Genomic DNA, 19,302 nt, shown 5'->3' on the forward strand with positions numbered 1-19,302 from the left:
CCATCTGAATATCAAAGTGAAATTCAAACTACTGGCATGCAACAGGAGACTGAAGGACACATCCAAAAACACGGACGGTAAATAATTCAGAAAAAAAGGTGCAAGGTGAGAAAATGTTGACAGTCATTTTGGCTCATTAATCTAAGTGGCCTCCAACAAGCTGTCTGAACTATAACCGCGTCAGTGTAGCATGTGAAAACTACCAGTGCTGTACTGCTTCTTCAGGAGCTGGAATTGAAGCAGGGAAGTGATACAGCCATACAGAGGCTCCTGTCCCCACTCTAGGCTATTTCATATGACTGTTCACATGATCTAAAGGTCTGTAAGGCCCTCCTTTTGTTCTGGGTAAGTGCTGAGGGATTTTGCTGAAAGTTACTAAATGGCCAATTTATTTCTTTATGCCTTTATTTATTTTGTATCAAGATTTCTGAACAAATGTCATATTTGTTACATACTGACTGACATAAAATGAATGTGTTGTTTTACTCTCTCTCTCGCGCTTTTTTTCTCTCTCTCACTCTGTTTCTCTCCTTGTATATAATAAAGGACTTTCATGGGATGAACCCCCAAAAGGATCAAATGGTTGAAATGTGAAACCGAAGTTAATTGTTTCAACGATAACATTAGAAATATCTATAAGGTGCATGGAAGATATATTCATTAAAACAGTCACCATGATTCAAGTCATTCTGTTTACAATAATCATATTTCCATTTTTTGTCATGAATGTTCAAATTTAAATAGAATCTATTCTACTTGACAGAATCTCATCAAAAGTAACTAATCGTGCAAAACAAATTCTGAAGTTTCTTTCATTCTGATTTCTAAATTACTGAGCTACTTCGTGTGCAGAGACCACAAGTTATAGATCTGCCCTTTTGGACAAATGGAAGCTGCGGTGTGTTGTATTATTGAGCAGATGCCTCCTGATAGAGTCGCCACACCTCCTCTATCTGCTCCTGCACGACTGTGATTACACTTTAGTGGACAAGCCCACTGAAAAACTCCCTCAAACAGGGAGCAGCATGGACAGACAAGTTCTTTCAACAGTAGGCTTGTGAAGTGTCAAAACGAACACAATCACGGTAACTTTTCATTGGCCGCCTCACTCCAAAAGCCCGCCCTAAACTCAGTGTCTGATCCATCATTGGTTGAAATCCAGCGAAACCACGCCCCCTCCTAGAACGTCACACGGGCGCTGGAACTCCGGTAAGTAGTGATGATGTTGTGGTCGTCCACGCCGCCGATGCCTCTCTGAGTGGCATCTTTGCTAAAGACGAGCGCCCGTGGGTGGGTGGGGGGTGAGAGAGAAGCTCCTCACGCATGGAGTTGAGCTCGGACCGTGCGGTGGCCGCGCTGGAGATGTCGCAGACCCAGAGCAAGGACGACGAGGCGTTCGGCGGCGACGGGGACTACGAGAGCTTGCCACCTCATGTCTCAGTGACGACCCACATGACAGCCGGAGCCGTGGCTGGCATCCTGGAGCACACGGTGATGTACCCGGTGGACTCCGTCAAGGTAACGCCGCCACAGGGTTCAGCTCGCTTGTTTCGTTTCATTCACGGAGCCGCTCCCCGGAGCTCCGTGGGGGTTGCTCGGAGCGTCTGCCGCCGCCTGCTAACCAGCGTTAGCCGCGGAGTCTCGAGCAGCAGCGGCAGCAGCAGCAGCAGCAGCAGCACTGCCCATCCTTCAGTTAGCCTCGGTGTTAGCACCGCAGCCCCGCTGCCTGCCGCCTGTCCGCGGACTGGACCGACCAGTTCAGCAGGCTGGCACCGATCACTGTAGAATCAAACTGAAACAACAACCCGTGCGTCATGAAAACACGGATAATAAGGACACTTTTGACTGCTTCCCGCCTCTTTCCTGGTAGAACTGAACTTCGCTAAACGCAGCTGGCTCACTTCTCTCCTTTAACCTCGGCTGACCTGCAGTGTTTCTGGAAAACTCTCATTTTAATCATGAACTTCTTCACGTTTGTCAATTATTGATCGCAAAACTTCTGTTTTTTTCCTTTTCTTTTCCGGCGTCAATCAGTGAAGCGGCTCGAGTACATGAGGATGTTCCCTTGTTAAACTTGGATAAATTGACGGTCAAGGCAGCTCCACCATACTGGTCGAACTTGATTGAGAAGAACATGTCATGACTAAAAGCAGAGTGACAACCATTGACAACCATTACAATACCCATGAAGTCTGCACTGCATTTTAAAAGTACACTTCACTTTGACTTAAACGTCAACAAGTTTAGATTACTTACTGAACTTTTAGATTTTTTTAATGATACTTTATGAATGAGTAGTAGACATTTCCCCCTACTTTTGCTATTTTAAAGATGTAATCATTCACGGATCATTAAATATAATGATCAACAGGTTAATAGATTATGCAAATAACCATAATTGTCAACGCTCTCTGTAGAACTTCATTCATGTAATTGCTTCTTTAATGTGTAACAAGAACCAGTATAACAAAATGTCCTGGAGCCTGTAACCAGGTTCAACTAACAGCAGCAAATGATAAATGAACCTGAAATGTCATGTAAACAAATACCTAAAAGTATTTGCCAGGTAATCAGTTAGTCAGATAAAAGCAAGTTATTTTGCCAGTTGTCATTAGTTTTTCAGTTTTGACCAAATTTAGTTTATTTTCTTTGACTGTTGGTCCAAAAAAAAAAAACAGTCAACCAAAGGTGCAGTTAAGACATTATGAAGGGTAAATAATTATTTTTTTACCGTGTTTTCACATTGTTTTGAACTTGCAATTAATTCATAATGTACAGCAAGAGACATTGTGACCTGGCTTTGGATTTAAATAAGGAACTTTTGAAAATGATATATGGAAAATATTAATTAACATCAGCTCTGCTAGAACTAGAAGGACAAATGTGATTTTGTGGACATTTTTAATTAAAAGGTATTTCTGTTAAGACCAGTTATTGGCCAAGTTATTAAAATGTTTAACATTTGTGTAAATCCAAAGCTTTAAATAGCAAAATGGTCATTAATAAATACTATAAACAACACAAGTCTCTTACATACAAGTACTGAATGTTATTTTCAATACAAAGTCGTAAAAAGTCTGAACGTTCGAAAAGCAAATTCACCAGTGTCATCTCGATTTTTACGGCAGTTTCTGAGTGTGAATCTTGATTAGATAAATAAATTTGCTCCTCCAGTCCACTTTTTCTTCCGCTCAGCTGTTGTTTTCCTACACTGTGGCGCTGTTGTGACCCTCTGTGGCAACCAACACTAACATCGACACAGAAGTGCCCATTTAATTCCCATATGAAAAGTCATGAAAAGTCACCAGATCCTCTCTGTGTTGGAGTCACAGTGTTGACAGATCTACTCTCACCCGTAGAGTTTCATTACCGAAACCGCTGTTGACATTTCCTCTTGAGGTTTCTGTTTTCACAAGCATCTTCCAGCTTTTTATTCCATTCATTTGTCGAGCATGTGTGCGGAGTTTACACAGTTGAGAAATTTCATAGGATCTGGAGTGATGCAAGAGTGAAATTTTCTATTTTTTCTTATTACAGTCGAGGCATTTTTAATTTTATTTTTTTTTCAGTCGGGGGGTGGGGGTGGGGGGGTGGTTACTATCTCAATCCCGCGTCTCTTTGTGAAAGCTGCAGGTGGGGGTCTCAGGGAGTGGCCTGTGCTGTTTTAAGGATGGGCTCCTTATCGGCGTTGCACACATTTGGAATCGGCGCGGTTAGGGACGTGTGTGTGCAGTTCTTCTTCTGTGGTGTTGATGAGTGAAACAGCCTTAGAGCCAGCAGTAACAGAGCTGAATTCATGACTCATTGTGACATAAAGGACGGGCCAGTTTTATTGTCGGCATTGTCTAAAGCTTGCTTGTTTTAATGTCTAACCTTTCCGTCAAATCAAAAGTGTACTTGAAAGTGGCCGGACGGAGCTGTAGAAATATTTGGCCGCATTTTTAGTTTTAAAAAGCAAAACTTACTTTATCCACATATGCTGATAACTACTGTTACAGATTCTTACAGTTTCAATGTCATCCCTCTTCTTCTGGCTGATCCCAGTTTAAAGTTTAAAAATTGTCAATGCATTGGTCACTATTCATTTTACAGCTTAAACAAGAGCTTGAAATACTTGGTAGTCACCAGAGGTTAAAACTAACAACATATTTATACTATTTTTTTACAATTCAGGTATCTTTACTTTATTCAAGTATGTATTTTTCTGAGGCTTAAGCTTTTGAATTTCTGCATTTTAACTGAAATATTTGTACTTCTACTTCTTACATGGCACATTCAGAGTTTGAGTGAACCGAACAAATCGGCTGATTATAAAAGTTATCCAGACAGAATAGAATAGAATAGAATAGACATACTTTATTCATCCCAGAGGGCATTTGTTAGTGGTGTTGCTCCATGTACAATAGATCACTCAGAATAAATAGAAATGAAAGGTAAGATATGAATAAGGCAGAATAAATGTTTTATATATATATATATATATATATATATATATATATATATATATATTACAGGCCCAAGTGATGACTGGTATAAGCATAGAAGAATGAAATAATAGAAAACTCGGTTGCAGAATTGTTTGAGTTGGAGAGTGATTTAAGTTACATTGATGCTCATGCTTCCTGTTTCCATGTCAAAAAAGCAAAAAGTTTTAAATGGACGCAATAGTATTTTAGTTGGTGACTCAAAGTTATGATACAAGTTGACTCATCATGTATCTCGTTGCCAGCTGGTCAGTGAAGAACATGGTGTTACAATAAGAACCATCCCGTCCTGGTCTTATCCAGCTTTTCAATCTTTAACCCCTTGAGGACCGTCCTCCCTGAGGACAGTGTGTTTGTACTGAGCCAGTATTCCAGAGGTTTTCATATTTTACACTATATGCTTATTATACCTTGTTAGGTTTCAGTCACACACTTCCTACACACGTCGTCAGACCCTAGCAGATTTAATTAACTTGAATATCATGTAAAGCACAAGAACGTAGGTGACGAGCACGGTAGACAACCAGATTTGGCATTTGGGTTTGTATAGAGCAGACCAGAATCATAGGCCGTCGCTGCCACATTTCGAGTGCCCCGAGTTCCCAAATCCATGTCTACCGGAAATGTAATTGATATTTTATTGTCAAACAAAAGGAAGGAAACCCAGGAGGGGACATGGCGAGGAAGATAGACCCGGCCTATCTCCCGAGCCAGTCCCAGATCTCCACCCAAATAAAAACATGCTTTGTGTTGTCCTGATAACTTGGCATGGTGGAGTAAAACAAAGAGCTGCCACAGCCTCCCACACCAGCCTGGAAGAGACGCGCATCACTCAGCCGAGACCTCGCTGCTGACAAGAGCACTCCATGTCAGAACAATGTGACGGCGTAACGAGGAACAATATATCAGGAAATCATGGTTTACCCAACACCAGGTGCCCACGCACAGTCACAGTCATCGTATAATCCTGAGTCCGCAGCGAATGTTATCACTAATCTAATCTGTGTAGAACAAACAGACACAGTTCATGTACATCTCTTCTTTCTTATTTTTTTGTTCTCAGACAAGAATGCAGAGTCTGCAGCCGGATCCGAACGCACAGTACAGGAGTGTGTACGAGGCTCTGAGACGAATCATCCGGACAGAAGGGATCTTCAGACCGCTGAGGGGCCTCAACATCACCATGATCGGGGCGGGGCCGGCCCACGCCCTCTACTTCGCCTGCTACGAACGGGTGAAGCAGTCGCTGAGTGACGTCATACAGAGCGGAGGCAACAGCCACTTAGCCAACGGTGCGAGTCTCCAACGTCACAACACAAAATGACCAGGGTGTCACCGAGCACTGAGCGTCGGGTCCTGGAGGAGAGTAACCGGGATGAGTCGTGGTGCCACATCCTGTTTACAATGGCGAGAAAAAGAGTTGCTTGTTCCAAATATGAGGAATCCAAACATGGGGTGGTGGGGCGGGTCATTGGCAACCCGTGTTTTGTTTTGTTTAGTCAGCTTAAAGTAAAGCTCACGTTCAAAACAAAAGAAATATTTGTTCAAAAATGACGGTAAACACTTCCTAAGATTTCCGACCTGTTGTGGCTGTTGCAGGTGTGGCTGGCAGCGTCGCCACTGTTCTCCATGATGCGGTCATGAATCCAGCTGAAGGTAACTAAAGCTTTTCTAGGAAGGATTTTCTTTGCCTCTTAATGGAACCTCGGATTTACACACTCCGTTGACATCATGTGTTGTGATTGTGCTCTCGTACTGACCCATAATATAGAAATGAACATATTTTTAACACCGTTATGATGCATTTTGGGACAATAACAAAAGACAGATACTTTCTATATTAGAAGTTTCATAAATTACCTGGTATTTGTGTTGCTTTACTTATTGGTTACCTTTTTTAACTGCATTTTCACATAAATGGCTGCTGCAGTAGATCATGTTCCCCAGTACACTCTGTTTTCCCTTTATCCTCATTGTACGAGTTAATAAGTTAATAGTTGCACTGCTTTTGGCAGTACTCTACAATCAGAAAGCACCAGTGTGGTTGATTTGAGCCCACAGGAGCTTTGAAATATATTTACTTTTAAAAGTGCCAGCACTCCTGTGTGCATTTGATTGATCCTGGGCAGACAGGAGTTGTAGACTGGAATCTGTTAATGCTAAAATGTGCTGCAAGATGTGTCACATGACAGTAAACGTACAGATTTACCTGCAGTTACTTGGAAACAAATATTGCAAAACTTTCTATGGCAGTGGTGAAAGTGAGCACCAACTCATCAGTCGTTAGAGCCTTACCGATTTTATTGACGTGTAGTCAACACACAAGAAAATACACACTTCGCAAGTGGAATCATCAACTTCAAGAGAACCTGTGTTAGTAACAAACGATTCATGTGATATGAACCACCTGTGCTGCACTACACACCAACAATAAAACATGATCTCAGTCCACTGGAGGTATAATCGCCTCCATTTGCATCCATTGTGCATATGCCATTCAAAGAGCTTGAGCACTGGGCAGCAGAATGACAACTTTCCAGGTCTGACACAACCACTAAATGGTTGTTTTGTCTTAAGATCCCCCAAACAACGATGCCTCTGTGACATTTGATTTCTGCATGTTTACAAATTTGCGGTTAAACTGCTTCACTATTAATTTCACGGTTGTTTAAAACGCCCGTCGTAAATATGTTGTTTTCCTTTCCGCAGTTGTGAAGCAGAGAATGCAGATGTATAACTCTCCCTACCGGGGGCTCTTGGACTGTGTCCGAACGGTAACGCACACCGAAGGCATCGGCGCCTTCTACCGCAGCTACAGCACGCAGCTGACCATGAACATCCCATTCCAGGCCGTTCACTTCATCACCTACGAGCTGATGCAGGAGCAGCTGAACCCACACAGACATTACCACCCCGGCAGCCACATCGTGTCGGGGGCGGCGGCCGGAGCCATTTCCGCCGCGATAACCACTCCACTCGACGTCTGCAAGACACTTCTCAACACGCAGGAGAACGTCGCCCTCAACTCCATGAACATCAGCGGCCACCTATCGGGAATGGCCAACGCCTTCAGGACAGTGTACCGGCTCGGCGGTCCGGCGGCGTTCTTCAAGGGGGTCCAGGCCCGCGTGATCTACCAGATGCCCTCCACCGCCATCGCCTGGTCGGTCTACGAGTTCTTTAAGTACTTTCTGACAAAGCAGCGGCTGGAAGAAGAGGCAGGACCTCGCCCGCTGTAATGGGGAAAAACGTGTCGGAGCAACGTGTATCTACAGTAACGGAAGAATGTGCCAACCTGAGGGCGTGTGAGCTCGGCTGGTTTTTCCGCGCCTCTTTCTAGGAAGTGGCCTTAGTTATTGTCTTACAAGGAAGTCACAGCGATGAAGGTGTGGCAGAGAAGGACACTCCAATTTGTTTTAATCACCTACAACCTGATTTTGCACAACCAGAATATGCAAGAGAGATGACTATTTTTAAAAGAACGAATACTAGTTGGTTTACCATTTTCCTCCTCCACTCCTCAAACGACCAAACAATTCTAATCTCTCTCTCTCTCTCTCTCTCTCTCTCTCTCTCTGTCTCTCTGTCTCTCTGTCTCTCTGTCTCTCTCTCTCTCTCTCTCTCTCTCTCTCTCTCTCTCTCTCTCTCTCTCTCTCTCTCTCATCGACATGTGGTGAACACATGATTAAGTTATCTCAGAAAATGTTTGTACTTCTTAATATAGGAACTCCTTATTTATTTTGTTAGCATTCCTAAGCTTGTATTTTATGGATGAGGAAGAATGTCAGTGCTGTTTGTTTTATTTCATGGCGTGTTTATAAAGAACCGTCGCAACACATTCTTTAATTCCACTCCTCGCCGGATGAGACGGATAAACTAAAATCTTTTCTTATTGCTTCACATCTTTTTTTTTTTTTTTTTCCCTTTGTGCTCATCTTTGCTCAATATTACCCTTTTTTTTCCCGATCCATAGTTAAAAATCTTAAATATTGTTTTTCCATTTACACAGATGTTTTACCCCTCGATGTGTCACATCTTAGAATGAGTAGTGTTTTAATGTTATTTGAACCAAAGTGTCATTCTGCGTAAAATTCTTCAAATGTTCTCACACATTACATGCATGTAATTTGTCCTGCTGAGATATCCCCGTGGTCTCTCAGTATCAGAGTCTGTAGGCTGTAGCAGTCCACTTTATTCACTTTGTAAAGTGCAAAACACACACAAGGCTCCTGAATCACGCACAATAATAGTCTTAACGATCGCAAACTGTCACAGAAAAAACAGCAGCTTGTTTATGTGTTCAGAACATTATGAATATTTTATCCATGAAGCCTCACGAAGCCTGTCCATGCGTGGATCAGATGAGGTTTACTTGAGGTGTTGCTATTAATGTTTAGCTTTTGAGTGGCCTGTCTGTGTCAGTCATGCTGACCTTTGAAATAAAGTATGCAGCTTGTGTATATAAAAATATAATATTTGTTTGGGTAAAACTTTGCATTGTAACATCATAACTTCAACTTTGTGGAGAAATGGCATTGATGTTGTGGACATGAGGCCAGTGAAAGGCCGATCAGATGGGCTGCTTGGCAGTGAATGATTTTCCTTCTCCTTCCACTCATCCTGTTGTAGTTATACATTTCCTGTCTGCTTTTTCCACTCTATTGTCTATTTTTGATACACAAGTGCAGAAATCTGGCCTGATATTGATGTAATGCAGTAAACGGGCAGGTTTGTTTGTTTTTAGTTATGAAGAAGCTGTTTTCTGTTGCCAGATGAGAAATGATCTTGGTAACCCTTCACTGGCAGATTTCTCATGCTTGTACAGTCTGGGTAAATTATTACTAAACCAAAGATATGCATTATGTTCTTTGCATACTGCATTTTTTTTTTTTTTGGTCTTTTGTCGCTTTTTCCCCGCCCGCCTTGAATTCAGCACTCTACTCTTTTCTACTCTCCACTATTGCTAAATTGAAATCTTCAGAGTCAACCATTAAGCTCATGAGGTGGGACTTTTCTGCACGTTTTGGAAGCTTACCGATTTTCCTCGTAAAAGTCTTTAAAAGTGGGAATTACACAAATCTGTGAATGACCTGGAACGTTTTCAGTCTGACTGCAACATCACACTGTGACCTAATTATTATGGACTGATTTGGTGGCGCTTGTTGACCATTCAAACTGGTTCCTCTGAATCCAGTTGCACATGCGACACTGGGCCTCAAGGTGAAGGAATGACACTTTTCACCAAGGAGAATGTAAAAAGCCGCGTCAGTGTGACTTCATCCAGATTTGCGTTGCTAATCTTAGATCCAGCAGCTCAGTTAGTTTCACTGAAATGCTTCCCGCAGAAGCCGTCACAATGACTAAAATCTCCTTGTTTCAAATCATCTGATATGTTAGCCATGTGTAATCTTAATAACGTGTGTTTAATGTGCAGTCAGCACCGTTTCTCCCCTCCTTATTACTATGAAATATCGATAGAGGCCGTGTTCATAGATAAATGCTTAGGTTTAAAAATGGAAAAGAGCTATTTTCATGTGATATTTTCTGTAATGTAAATATTTCTACGCTGATTACGCACAAATGAGTCGGGAGGGATTTTTTTCTTTGCCGAGTGCCATCACGAGAGCGGAAGTGCTCGGACATTCGACCATGCAAATATGAAATGATTGTGATAACGCTGCAACAGTTTGTAACACTGGAGCTGAAATAAACACGCAAGTGAAAAATGTTCTGTCTTTTACTGCATTATTTGATAGTTGCCTTGGTCACTTTTATGAGGCAGGATCATTTGATCAATCTGAAAACCAGTGGCTGCAAATGAGAAAATAATGGCGGCTTCTTTGCCCTGCATGAGTTGTGAAGCTCCAACAGAGGGCGGCAGAGTGTCGGGTTCAAGTTACCATCCCAGTCAAACGTGTTACATACCCAGAAGCTTGAAGTCTGCTGTCCTTTGGATTGAATCTCCCGCTCCGTGCTGTAATGCTGTACTACTGATCCTTCTACTATTACTTTTCACTATTTTTGAGGTCATTTTCATTCTGGGGTCTAAAAACTGCAAACTGATCTACTGTGGGAGTGTTTATTTTGGTAGCTTATTGAGTAAAACGCCACAGTTGAAAACACACAGCTTTCATTTTTTCCACTTTTACTTTTTGTTTAAAGCACGAATGTGTTGGAATATAACGCAAGAAACTACACAAATCTGTCAACTTTAACTGTGATTATAAAGACTTCTTGATAGCTCTAAGTAAACAAAGCCAGTGGATGTTTGTATTTAACAACCTATATCAGTCTATGTTCTGCAAAGGTAAATTATTCTGTTGTTTGTGTTCGGCTGAGGGGTGTTACACACATTTTAGTTCATGGGCCACATCCTGCCCAATTTCATCTTGAGTGACTGGTGAAATAGTGCCATGATAACCTTTAAAGGGGCCATATACAACTTGTCCACACTTTGCCATTGGTTCAAAACATTGTATTCAAAGAATCCAGCTTTGTCTTGATTTTCATCCATGTCAATATTGGCTCATATGAGCTGCATTCAGAATCTGCTGTGTCTGCATAGTGACTACATAGTGTTTGATTTCTGATTTGCTGGACCACACACTTTTTAAAAATTGAAACAAGCCAGCGAGAGCGAAAACAGATTTTCTTCACTTCTGAGGCGTCATTCCCAGGTATGGGGAAACATATTACTGTTGGAAAACCATTAGAAAGGGAATTTTGCGTAATATGACCCCGTTAAATTTAAACTTGAAAGGTTTTCTTTGTTGTGGTGCAGAATATACGAGACAACGTCTTTATGTTCACAAAACAAATATGGAAAATGACTACAACCTCAACATAAAGACAATTTTAATGAAACCTGTTGCAAAATACAGTGAAATGTCCAAAAACTTCTCATACAGCTGTTGTATTATACATGTCTTTCCAAACTGACAGTATGGCTTTGAGACTAATGCTATGACTAAGACAATTCTTTTTTCTATTTTCTTGGTGGCTTAGCGGGCCAGACTGGAACCTCTTGTAAGTTGGATTTGGCCCATAATACCCCTGGTATTAGCTAATGACTCAGTGTGTAATAACAGAAGAACTACTTATTTGATTTTATGCTCCACATGACACTAAGTTGGACATTCCCAGCCAGAAGCTTTTTCGGTTTCATTTTAACCACTTTTTTCTTCAAGTTTATCAAAGGTTTATGTAAGCAAATATTCGATAACACTTTTTCGAATGAAAGCAATGATTTGTCTTTATTTTATACTGACATGCCAAACACGGTGTCTTTTAATTACACATATCAATGTTATGTGATTGTTTTTGGCAAAAGCACATTGTTAACAAATTGATTTAGGAGTTATAATTCTCATGTGTTTGAATATGAACTTGCACTCCCACAACACATAGTAACTCACACTGCTGCTTTATTTCTTTAAAGCTACGCAGCATATCTGACAATAATACGTATGTTTTCTATTGTGCTTTTCTGGGCACTCAAAGACACTTTACATTGCATTACTCATTCACTCTATACTTGATGGTGGTAAGCCACGTATCTAGCCACAGCTGCCCTGGGGTAGATTGGCCGAACCAACCACACACACACCCACTCACTCACTCACCCAGGCTTCCTGGTGTTTCCTCACAATCCCCCATCCAGGTACTGACCAGGTCCTACCTCGCTTCGCTTCCAACATCTGACATCCACAAGCCTTAGATGGGAATTGTTTCTGTAAAAATGTAACTATTCTACATTGAATCCATCTTGTTCAAATTCATCAGAGGTTGGATTGGTTTCCAATTTGTTACTAAATTAAGTCTTTTGTACTTTGGTGAGGAGGGATACTGTAGTTATTGCCTCTAATTGTTCCACTTGTTACATTTAAAGCTTCACACCACAAACCATTATATATATATATTTATATATATATATATATATATATATATAAATTTGCACGAATAACAATGATCATAAAGTTATTTTTGAGGGAAGAAGTCATCCTGGGATTTCCTCCTTTATTTGTCCAATCAATTACTTGCCTCTTTCCAACATCTATTCACCTCTCTTCAGCAGGTAACTTCCATAAACACCTCAATTGAAGTTTCGTGGTTCATCAAAGTTTTTCTTTTGAATGATAATACCTTTTCACATACTACTCTGGAAATTCTGCCATCTATAAAATGTGATACATCATTTGAATATCACTAATCAGACACATATATGAAGTCGGCAAGGGAATTAAGGAAGTCAGTTTATTTCAGTAAGAAGTTGTTGTTTTTTTTAAATTCAAATCATATCTTGTTTTCAATCAGTTTTCTTTGAGGAGCCTTGAGGTTTTGGGCTGCAGCCCTGTTGTGTTTTCTCCTGTGGTCCAGTCAGCGGGATGTTAGCTTGTCTTGTTTACAGAGAGGCAGACTGTCCCAAGTTTTATTTCAAACCAACATGCCTCGGGACACGTACACTTGTGCTGTTATGCACAAGTGTTTAGTTTTTGCCCTGTCCATGAACAGGTTGTTTATCTGAGGTGCACAATGAATGCCCTCCTTACCCATGTCCTTTGCTGTTGTCATATTTTTCTCTCATCACTGTAATCTGCAGTAAACTGTCCCACTACTTTATATCTTCTTGACAAAGATAAGAAGCCTGGAAAATATCGTTTTCTCTCTCTCTCTCTCACACACACATATGCACATACACCCAGTTTGCTGCCACACAATCAACTCTCGCTATCAGATGAGTCGTATGCTGCAGTGTATCTGCTGATGGTAGAAGAAAGGCAACTGCTCTGCGACGTCCGTAACATGAGGGATCCAGTTACACTACCTGAGGAAGTTTATGAGCGTTCCCATGAGAAGATCAGGGCTCTTTTAAGCGTCCTTATCAACTCTGACAAATTTGTCAGACAGTCACGGCATATTGGAGCACTGACAAAGGCTGTCTTTGTGGTCAGGGTTGGTTTTCTCCTCATCTGCTAGGAAGATCTGCTTGTTTTTCAAAGCATCATTGGCCACCTTGAAGTGAACGACAACGGTTCCGCAACTACGCGTTTCAGTGCATCACAATCTCTGTCCTCTAAAGACATAAAAGATGAGCTCAACTCCTCAGTTCGAAGACTTAGATTGCATTATAGTTTATGTCTGACAGTCACCAACTCCTCCTCACTGGTTTATGCCATTAAGTTGCCAGATCCAGTTAATCCAGGCGGCCCTGACACGGCCTATTTGGCACTCCCCAAACCTGAAGAACACAAATAGAAGGAAAAAGAGAGGAGGCAGTTGCTTTTGAGTCCTTTGCATTTGTGAATCAGCGTACCGTGTCTCTTTGAGCCTGCGGAAGTGCAGGTATTACAATGGCAAGTAGAATAATAAGAGCTCTGCTAACCTTCAGCTTCACCCTTCAACAGGCTCCTTTATCTGATGTGTGTTCGCTCACAGCCTGAGACACCGAGAGACGCTGGGAGATACAGTCGGATTTCCAGTGCCGTCAAAACAGATCCTATCTGCCCTCTTCAGTCTAATTACCTGTTTACTCTGAGGGCCTCCTGAATACTGAACCCACTGGCACTGTTGATAAGAACTCACTTCAGGTTGAGGAAATCATTCAAATAAAAATAATAAATACGTGTTTCTCAATATTTGTTTTTGATTGACTTTCTTCAACTTTGATGTCAGTTGTATTTCCAGCTGATTTTACTATAAATGCATGTATTATAGATAATTTCATATTGACGTACGTTGATAGCGTGATGATTTTATGTCAAAATTCAGATTTAAAAAATCCTCCTCAACAATAAAAACTAGTGAGGGTCTATATTTTCAAACAGAGGACTAAAAGAATGTGATATGATCATTTGGCGGCACTTATTGTCCAGGTCTCTCTGGGGACAGATTCTTCTCAAAGTCAGACAGACCAACGGCACGAGAGCTCTTAAATCTCCCTTTATCAATTCCATCAGTCCTCTGCTCACACTTTGGTTATGCCGCTGCAAACATGCCCTTATTAAATATGTAAAACCCTAAATCCAGCGTGTCATCTTATCTGCACTGTTAGCCACTGTACTGAGTCAAGCCAGCATACCAGCAGCATGAGGCTGTTATCACCTGTGAGGCCACATCACTGGTATTCAGCTTCATGTGAAGAGTTAAATGGAGAGCTCAGTGGCTCTGTAATGTACTTTTTTTTGTAATTTAAGTTTTTAAAATAATTCTTTTGCTTGGTACACGGCAATCATTCAGTGCTTTTTAACATTATTAATCAGATCATACATAGAATTCATAATGTTTTATGTACAGTCGAAATGACTAGTGATTCAGCTTGGAAATCCACACTGATAAACATAGCGTTGTGACAGCAATAGTTGTTGGGACCAATATGAAGTGTAAATGAATTGTCATGAAAAGATGAAATAACAGATTATTTTAATAGTTTGTATGGTTGTACTTGATCTGTGCTATTTGTTTGCAGAATCTATAAAAAAGTAAAAAAAATCGATTGGATAATGGTGAACTTGTCACTGCCTCTCTCTCTTTCTCTTATGTGGCCTGATGAAGGACACATGGGTGCAAAGGAGGAAAACAGTTGGACTGCAAAAGGAAGATCGGTGAATGAAAGTTAATATATTCAATTTATATTAAGCAGCTTTATTTTCACCAAGATTCACATAACAATAAACATTAAATTTGAAGTGACAATCTCTCTGGATCGCCTTTAATATTCCCTCTGACATGTGCTCCAGTTTTGGATTGAGGCGATATAATGTGTTATGATGTGTGTGCATTTAAAAACCTGTATGTCCAAACAATACGACTGCCAACCCCCCACCACTTCCAGGATGAGCTAAAATATCCCTATCAGTGTACTTTTCAGAACCTGTTCCATTTCACTTTTACTTAAATTAAAACGTTGAATTGGTACTTTTTTCAGGGCATCACGAAGACATATCGAACAAATTTGGGTGTGAAGAAGCAGGAGGAAGTTGAAAACTGTGACCCATTGAACCAGGAGGGCCAGTGTCTGCTCTCGACAGTTGCAGTGTGGGGGGAGGAAGCCTGACTGTATGCAGGGTTTATTTCTATAAATGAGTTGAACAAACCTTTAATGGTCTGTTTTATGCAGTTCATCAAGCTTATTATCTGAGAACAGAATATTTTTGCAAAGTTTGATTGATTTATGATTCAGGGCAAAGTAATCCAGCGACATATGGATCTTAAATTTGGTCAATTGGTCACAATTGCAGCTCGCTGTAAACTACTTGCATTGTACATTTGTCCAATGTCCAGCTTCAGCCCCTGGCAACTGTAACATAGAACATGTAGAAAATACTCATGTGCTTTAGTATTCACCACAGATAATTTGTTTTATTCACCTGTTTTGGAATATATAATACTTTTATGAAGTGTATGAGGTGCACAGCAATTTCTTTCACAACCATGTTAAACATAAGTTCATCAATCACTACAAATTGCACAATACATAACATCTTAAAAATGACATCTTGAAAAAAGTACAACAAAAAGTCTTGTTTTATTTATTCAACCAGGATTTAAGAAAAACACAACTTGTCAAATAAATAATAAAATAAAAAAAACACATTTTATCAATCAGAGCTAATTAAACTAAAACTCAGATTTCTCATGTAAAACAAAATACTTTATTTGAATGTGCATGTGCTAAACCACACAACAGGAACAATACTTGTGTGTGATACCCTTTACAAGTTGAAGTGTAGATATGAACAAACAGGTTGTGTTACAACACTATCTGTGATACTATCATACGGTAGATGTGCTGGATCACATGAGAGCCTTACTGATTTCTGCCCCATTGACACAAACTGGCAACACATGCTTGAACAGGTTTTGGTGAGATATAAAAATGGTACTTTCCAAACTAAAGCGTCTCTCTTTCTTTATCTTTTTCTTTCGTGGTTCCTGGTAAAAGCACAACCATGTAGGAGATCACGCCTCTTTAACTTTCACCCCCACTTTTCTCGTGAACAGTGTTTTCTTTTTCTTTTTTTTTTTATTTCTCAGTGAAGTTGCTGTCCATGATGTCATCTGCAGAAACCTGAGCGTCTCCATGACATCTTCTCTTTAAAAGAACCGGGTCCCATTCTTTAGCCCTCATTCACAACATCAGTGCAGTCTTATCACCTCCGAGTTGAATTTCATGGAGAATAGTTTAAATGTTTTGAATAGAATACATTCATATTGTTTTACACGAAACACTTTACACTGGCATTTTTCAATTCAATCTTTTCTTTTTTTAGTATCTCGCTAGTGCAGTGGAGTTTTGCATTTCCTAATTGCTTCAGGCCACGTAGTTTATACAACTAACTTTGCCCGGATGTGAATATCATACAGTTAAACTTTATTCAGAGTGGTGAGAAAAGTTTTGATTTAACAAATTTTGGAGTTTAAACTAAGCATCAAGGAAAAAATAGAATCCATCAATATGAATTTGATAATTAATTAACCAACAATGCCACCATTCAATCTGGCGATTCACTGAATTGCCATGCAAACCTGCATCATGTACCCACAATGAGATTTTGAAAGAAAAACCTATTTAGCATGCAACGACGTACGGACACATGAGCATACATTGAAAGCAAAAATTTACGTTGAATGAAACAATGAATCATCTTTGATTGTGAAACAGCACATTTTTCAGAGATGCTATTATTTGCATTGTGATTATAAGCCGGAAGTCAGTTTCACCACAACACCGGGCCCCAGGGGCCACTATAGTCCCACAGGTAGGGCCTGTAGTGGTAGGCCTTGCAGAAAGAAGTCAATAATGACGATCTGACCAAGTCCTCTCTCCGGCCCAGTCCCTCTGATTTGTACACATCCTTGCAGGGCTCTGACGTCTGCTGCTTCCGTTTGGTTTTGTACCTCCTGTTCTGAAACCAGATTTTCACCTGCGTCTCAGTGAGTCTCAAGGTGCTGGCCAGGTGAGCCCTCTCGGGGGCAGACAGGTATTTCTGGTGATTAAATTTCTTCTCCAGTTCGAGCACTTGCAGGTGTGTAAATGCAGCTCTGGAGCGCTTCTGTTTCCCCTGAGAGGAAAACCCTGAGTCCGAGGAGCTGGGACACGTCCCGTCTGAAGACTCTGCGAAGTGAAGCACAGGTGTGATTGCAGAATTAAACAGGTACGAAGCTTTGCAGCTGTCATTGTGATCAAGTTTAGCACACGAAAGTCACTTTTAATTTACTGCAAACTTCTGGATTACAGGTATACCGTTTCTTTCCCAATAAAATCCAGGAGATCAGAAGCTCACCTCTGTGCACTCTTTCTGCTGTCTCTTGAGGACAAAGCTGCTCGGGCAACTTTTCAGCTTCCTCCGTGCACACTGAACATTTTTCTGTCCTCTGTGTGCAGCAAGTGTTGGTAAATCCTGTGCTGTCCTTGATGGAGAGGATGTCCTCAATGAGAAAAGAGGTCACAGGCTTGACTGTGTGAGACATTGTCCATCCAGCAGTCCTCAAACCACAGACCTGCAAGTTTGAACAGTCGGTGCAGCAGAGTGTCACTCCGCGCTGTCATGCCTTCTGAATTTATAGAGGAGCAGAGGCGGGTTCCTCCACACGACACTGACAAGCGAAAGAGGCGGGTCCACTGAGCTTATCTTCACTTCTGGCTTCAGCTACTTTCTTGATCTACCGTTCAACTTCTCCCGAACGACATTCATGTTTGATTAAAGAAAATCATCTGGCATAGTTATTATTTCACTTCAGAAAATATTCCAGAATCTGTTCTTCTTTGGAAACTGGGCTTTTCAGGAAATGGACATGAAATGAAACGACACTAAACAAGATAGAAAGTGAATCAAATGTTTGCAATACAGTATTGCTTTGCATCATATTTGATATATAATCAAACACACAGTTCGGTCTCTTTGAAATGAATTGTCCCGTCTGCTCATTATTGGAGATGTAAAGGTTTTAAAAAAAAGAAAATCATTCACCATATATGATTCACATAACAATCAAACAATACCTCTAGAAGAAGCATACTTGTTTGGAATTCACACATTACAACACTTTGTGCTGGTTTCATACGATACTTAATCGTCTAATTGCCACTTCATAAGATATTCTTACCTCCGTATGTTAAATTCTACCCCATAATGGCTTCATGTTTCTAAGGTCATATATTTTTGTTTCTATAAAGTTGGTATTGACATAGATTCACCAGATGGCTCTGGTGAGCTGCAATATGTTACACAAAAAACACATTATTACACTCATTCCACTGTAGCACACAGTCGTGCAGCAGGATTGAAGAATCTTAAATGTTTTAAACTGAACCTACTTAAAACCTTATTAGTATTACTATGTGTATATGTCTGAGTATAATATTGTTTTTAAGTGTCAGAGAATTGTATGCGACATATGTTTCAGATTGAGTGGACAGTGTTTCTCTGTTCATTGGAAATCTCTTTTTCGGAACATGCAGTTGAATTTAAAACAACAGAAGTGATTATTGTAAATATCATGTAGTATTTGACTATTAAAACCGCCCTTATAAGTAATAATATTAACTTTACTATGTATGTTTTTTCTAATGTTTTTCTGTTTTAGAAAAAACCCCACAAAAAAACTACAATGTTTTGTTTTCTAAATCTGTATTTGTAATGACAAACAAAATGGAGTGACAAACTACTAACAAAAAAGAGAAGACTGTATTATCCCACATGAAATAGTTGGAGTATTATTGCTGATTGTTTGATGTGCAGTTTGGAGGTTTGAAGAGAAGCAAAAAGTCCCCACAGAGAGACTTTAACATTCTGCAGTAACACTTCAAGTGCAGACT

At 40.4% G+C, this 19,302-nt stretch overlaps 2 protein-coding genes across 2 annotated transcripts; one reads left to right on the forward strand and one right to left on the reverse strand.

The window, feature by feature from the left end:
* Positions 1-1,189: 1,189 nt before the first annotated feature.
* Positions 1,190-10,205, forward strand: slc25a37 (solute carrier family 25 member 37). Its single transcript, XM_080467960.1, has 4 exons — positions 1,190-1,518; positions 5,548-5,776; positions 6,084-6,140; positions 7,194-10,205. The coding sequence occupies exons 1-4, from the start codon at positions 1,324-1,326 to the stop codon at positions 7,721-7,723; spliced, it is 1,011 nt and encodes a 336-aa protein (XP_080324086.1). The 5' UTR covers positions 1,190-1,323; the 3' UTR covers positions 7,724-10,205.
* A 5,625-nt stretch (positions 10,206-15,830) lies between these two features.
* nkx3-1 (NK3 homeobox 1) lies at positions 15,831-18,014 on the reverse strand. The gene is made up of 2 exons (XM_080467743.1): positions 17,768-18,014; positions 15,831-17,598 (listed from the first exon to the last, which is right to left on the reverse strand). Exons 1-2 carry the CDS (start codon positions 17,952-17,954, stop codon positions 17,201-17,203), a joined length of 585 nt encoding a protein of 194 aa, XP_080323869.1. The 5' UTR covers positions 17,955-18,014; the 3' UTR covers positions 15,831-17,200.
* Positions 18,015-19,302: the final 1,288 nt, after the last annotated feature.

Source organism: Lipophrys pholis, assembly GCF_963383615.2.
Source record: "Lipophrys pholis genome assembly, chromosome: 7".
Classification (NCBI taxonomy): Eukaryota; Metazoa; Chordata; class Actinopteri; order Blenniiformes; family Blenniidae; genus Lipophrys; species Lipophrys pholis.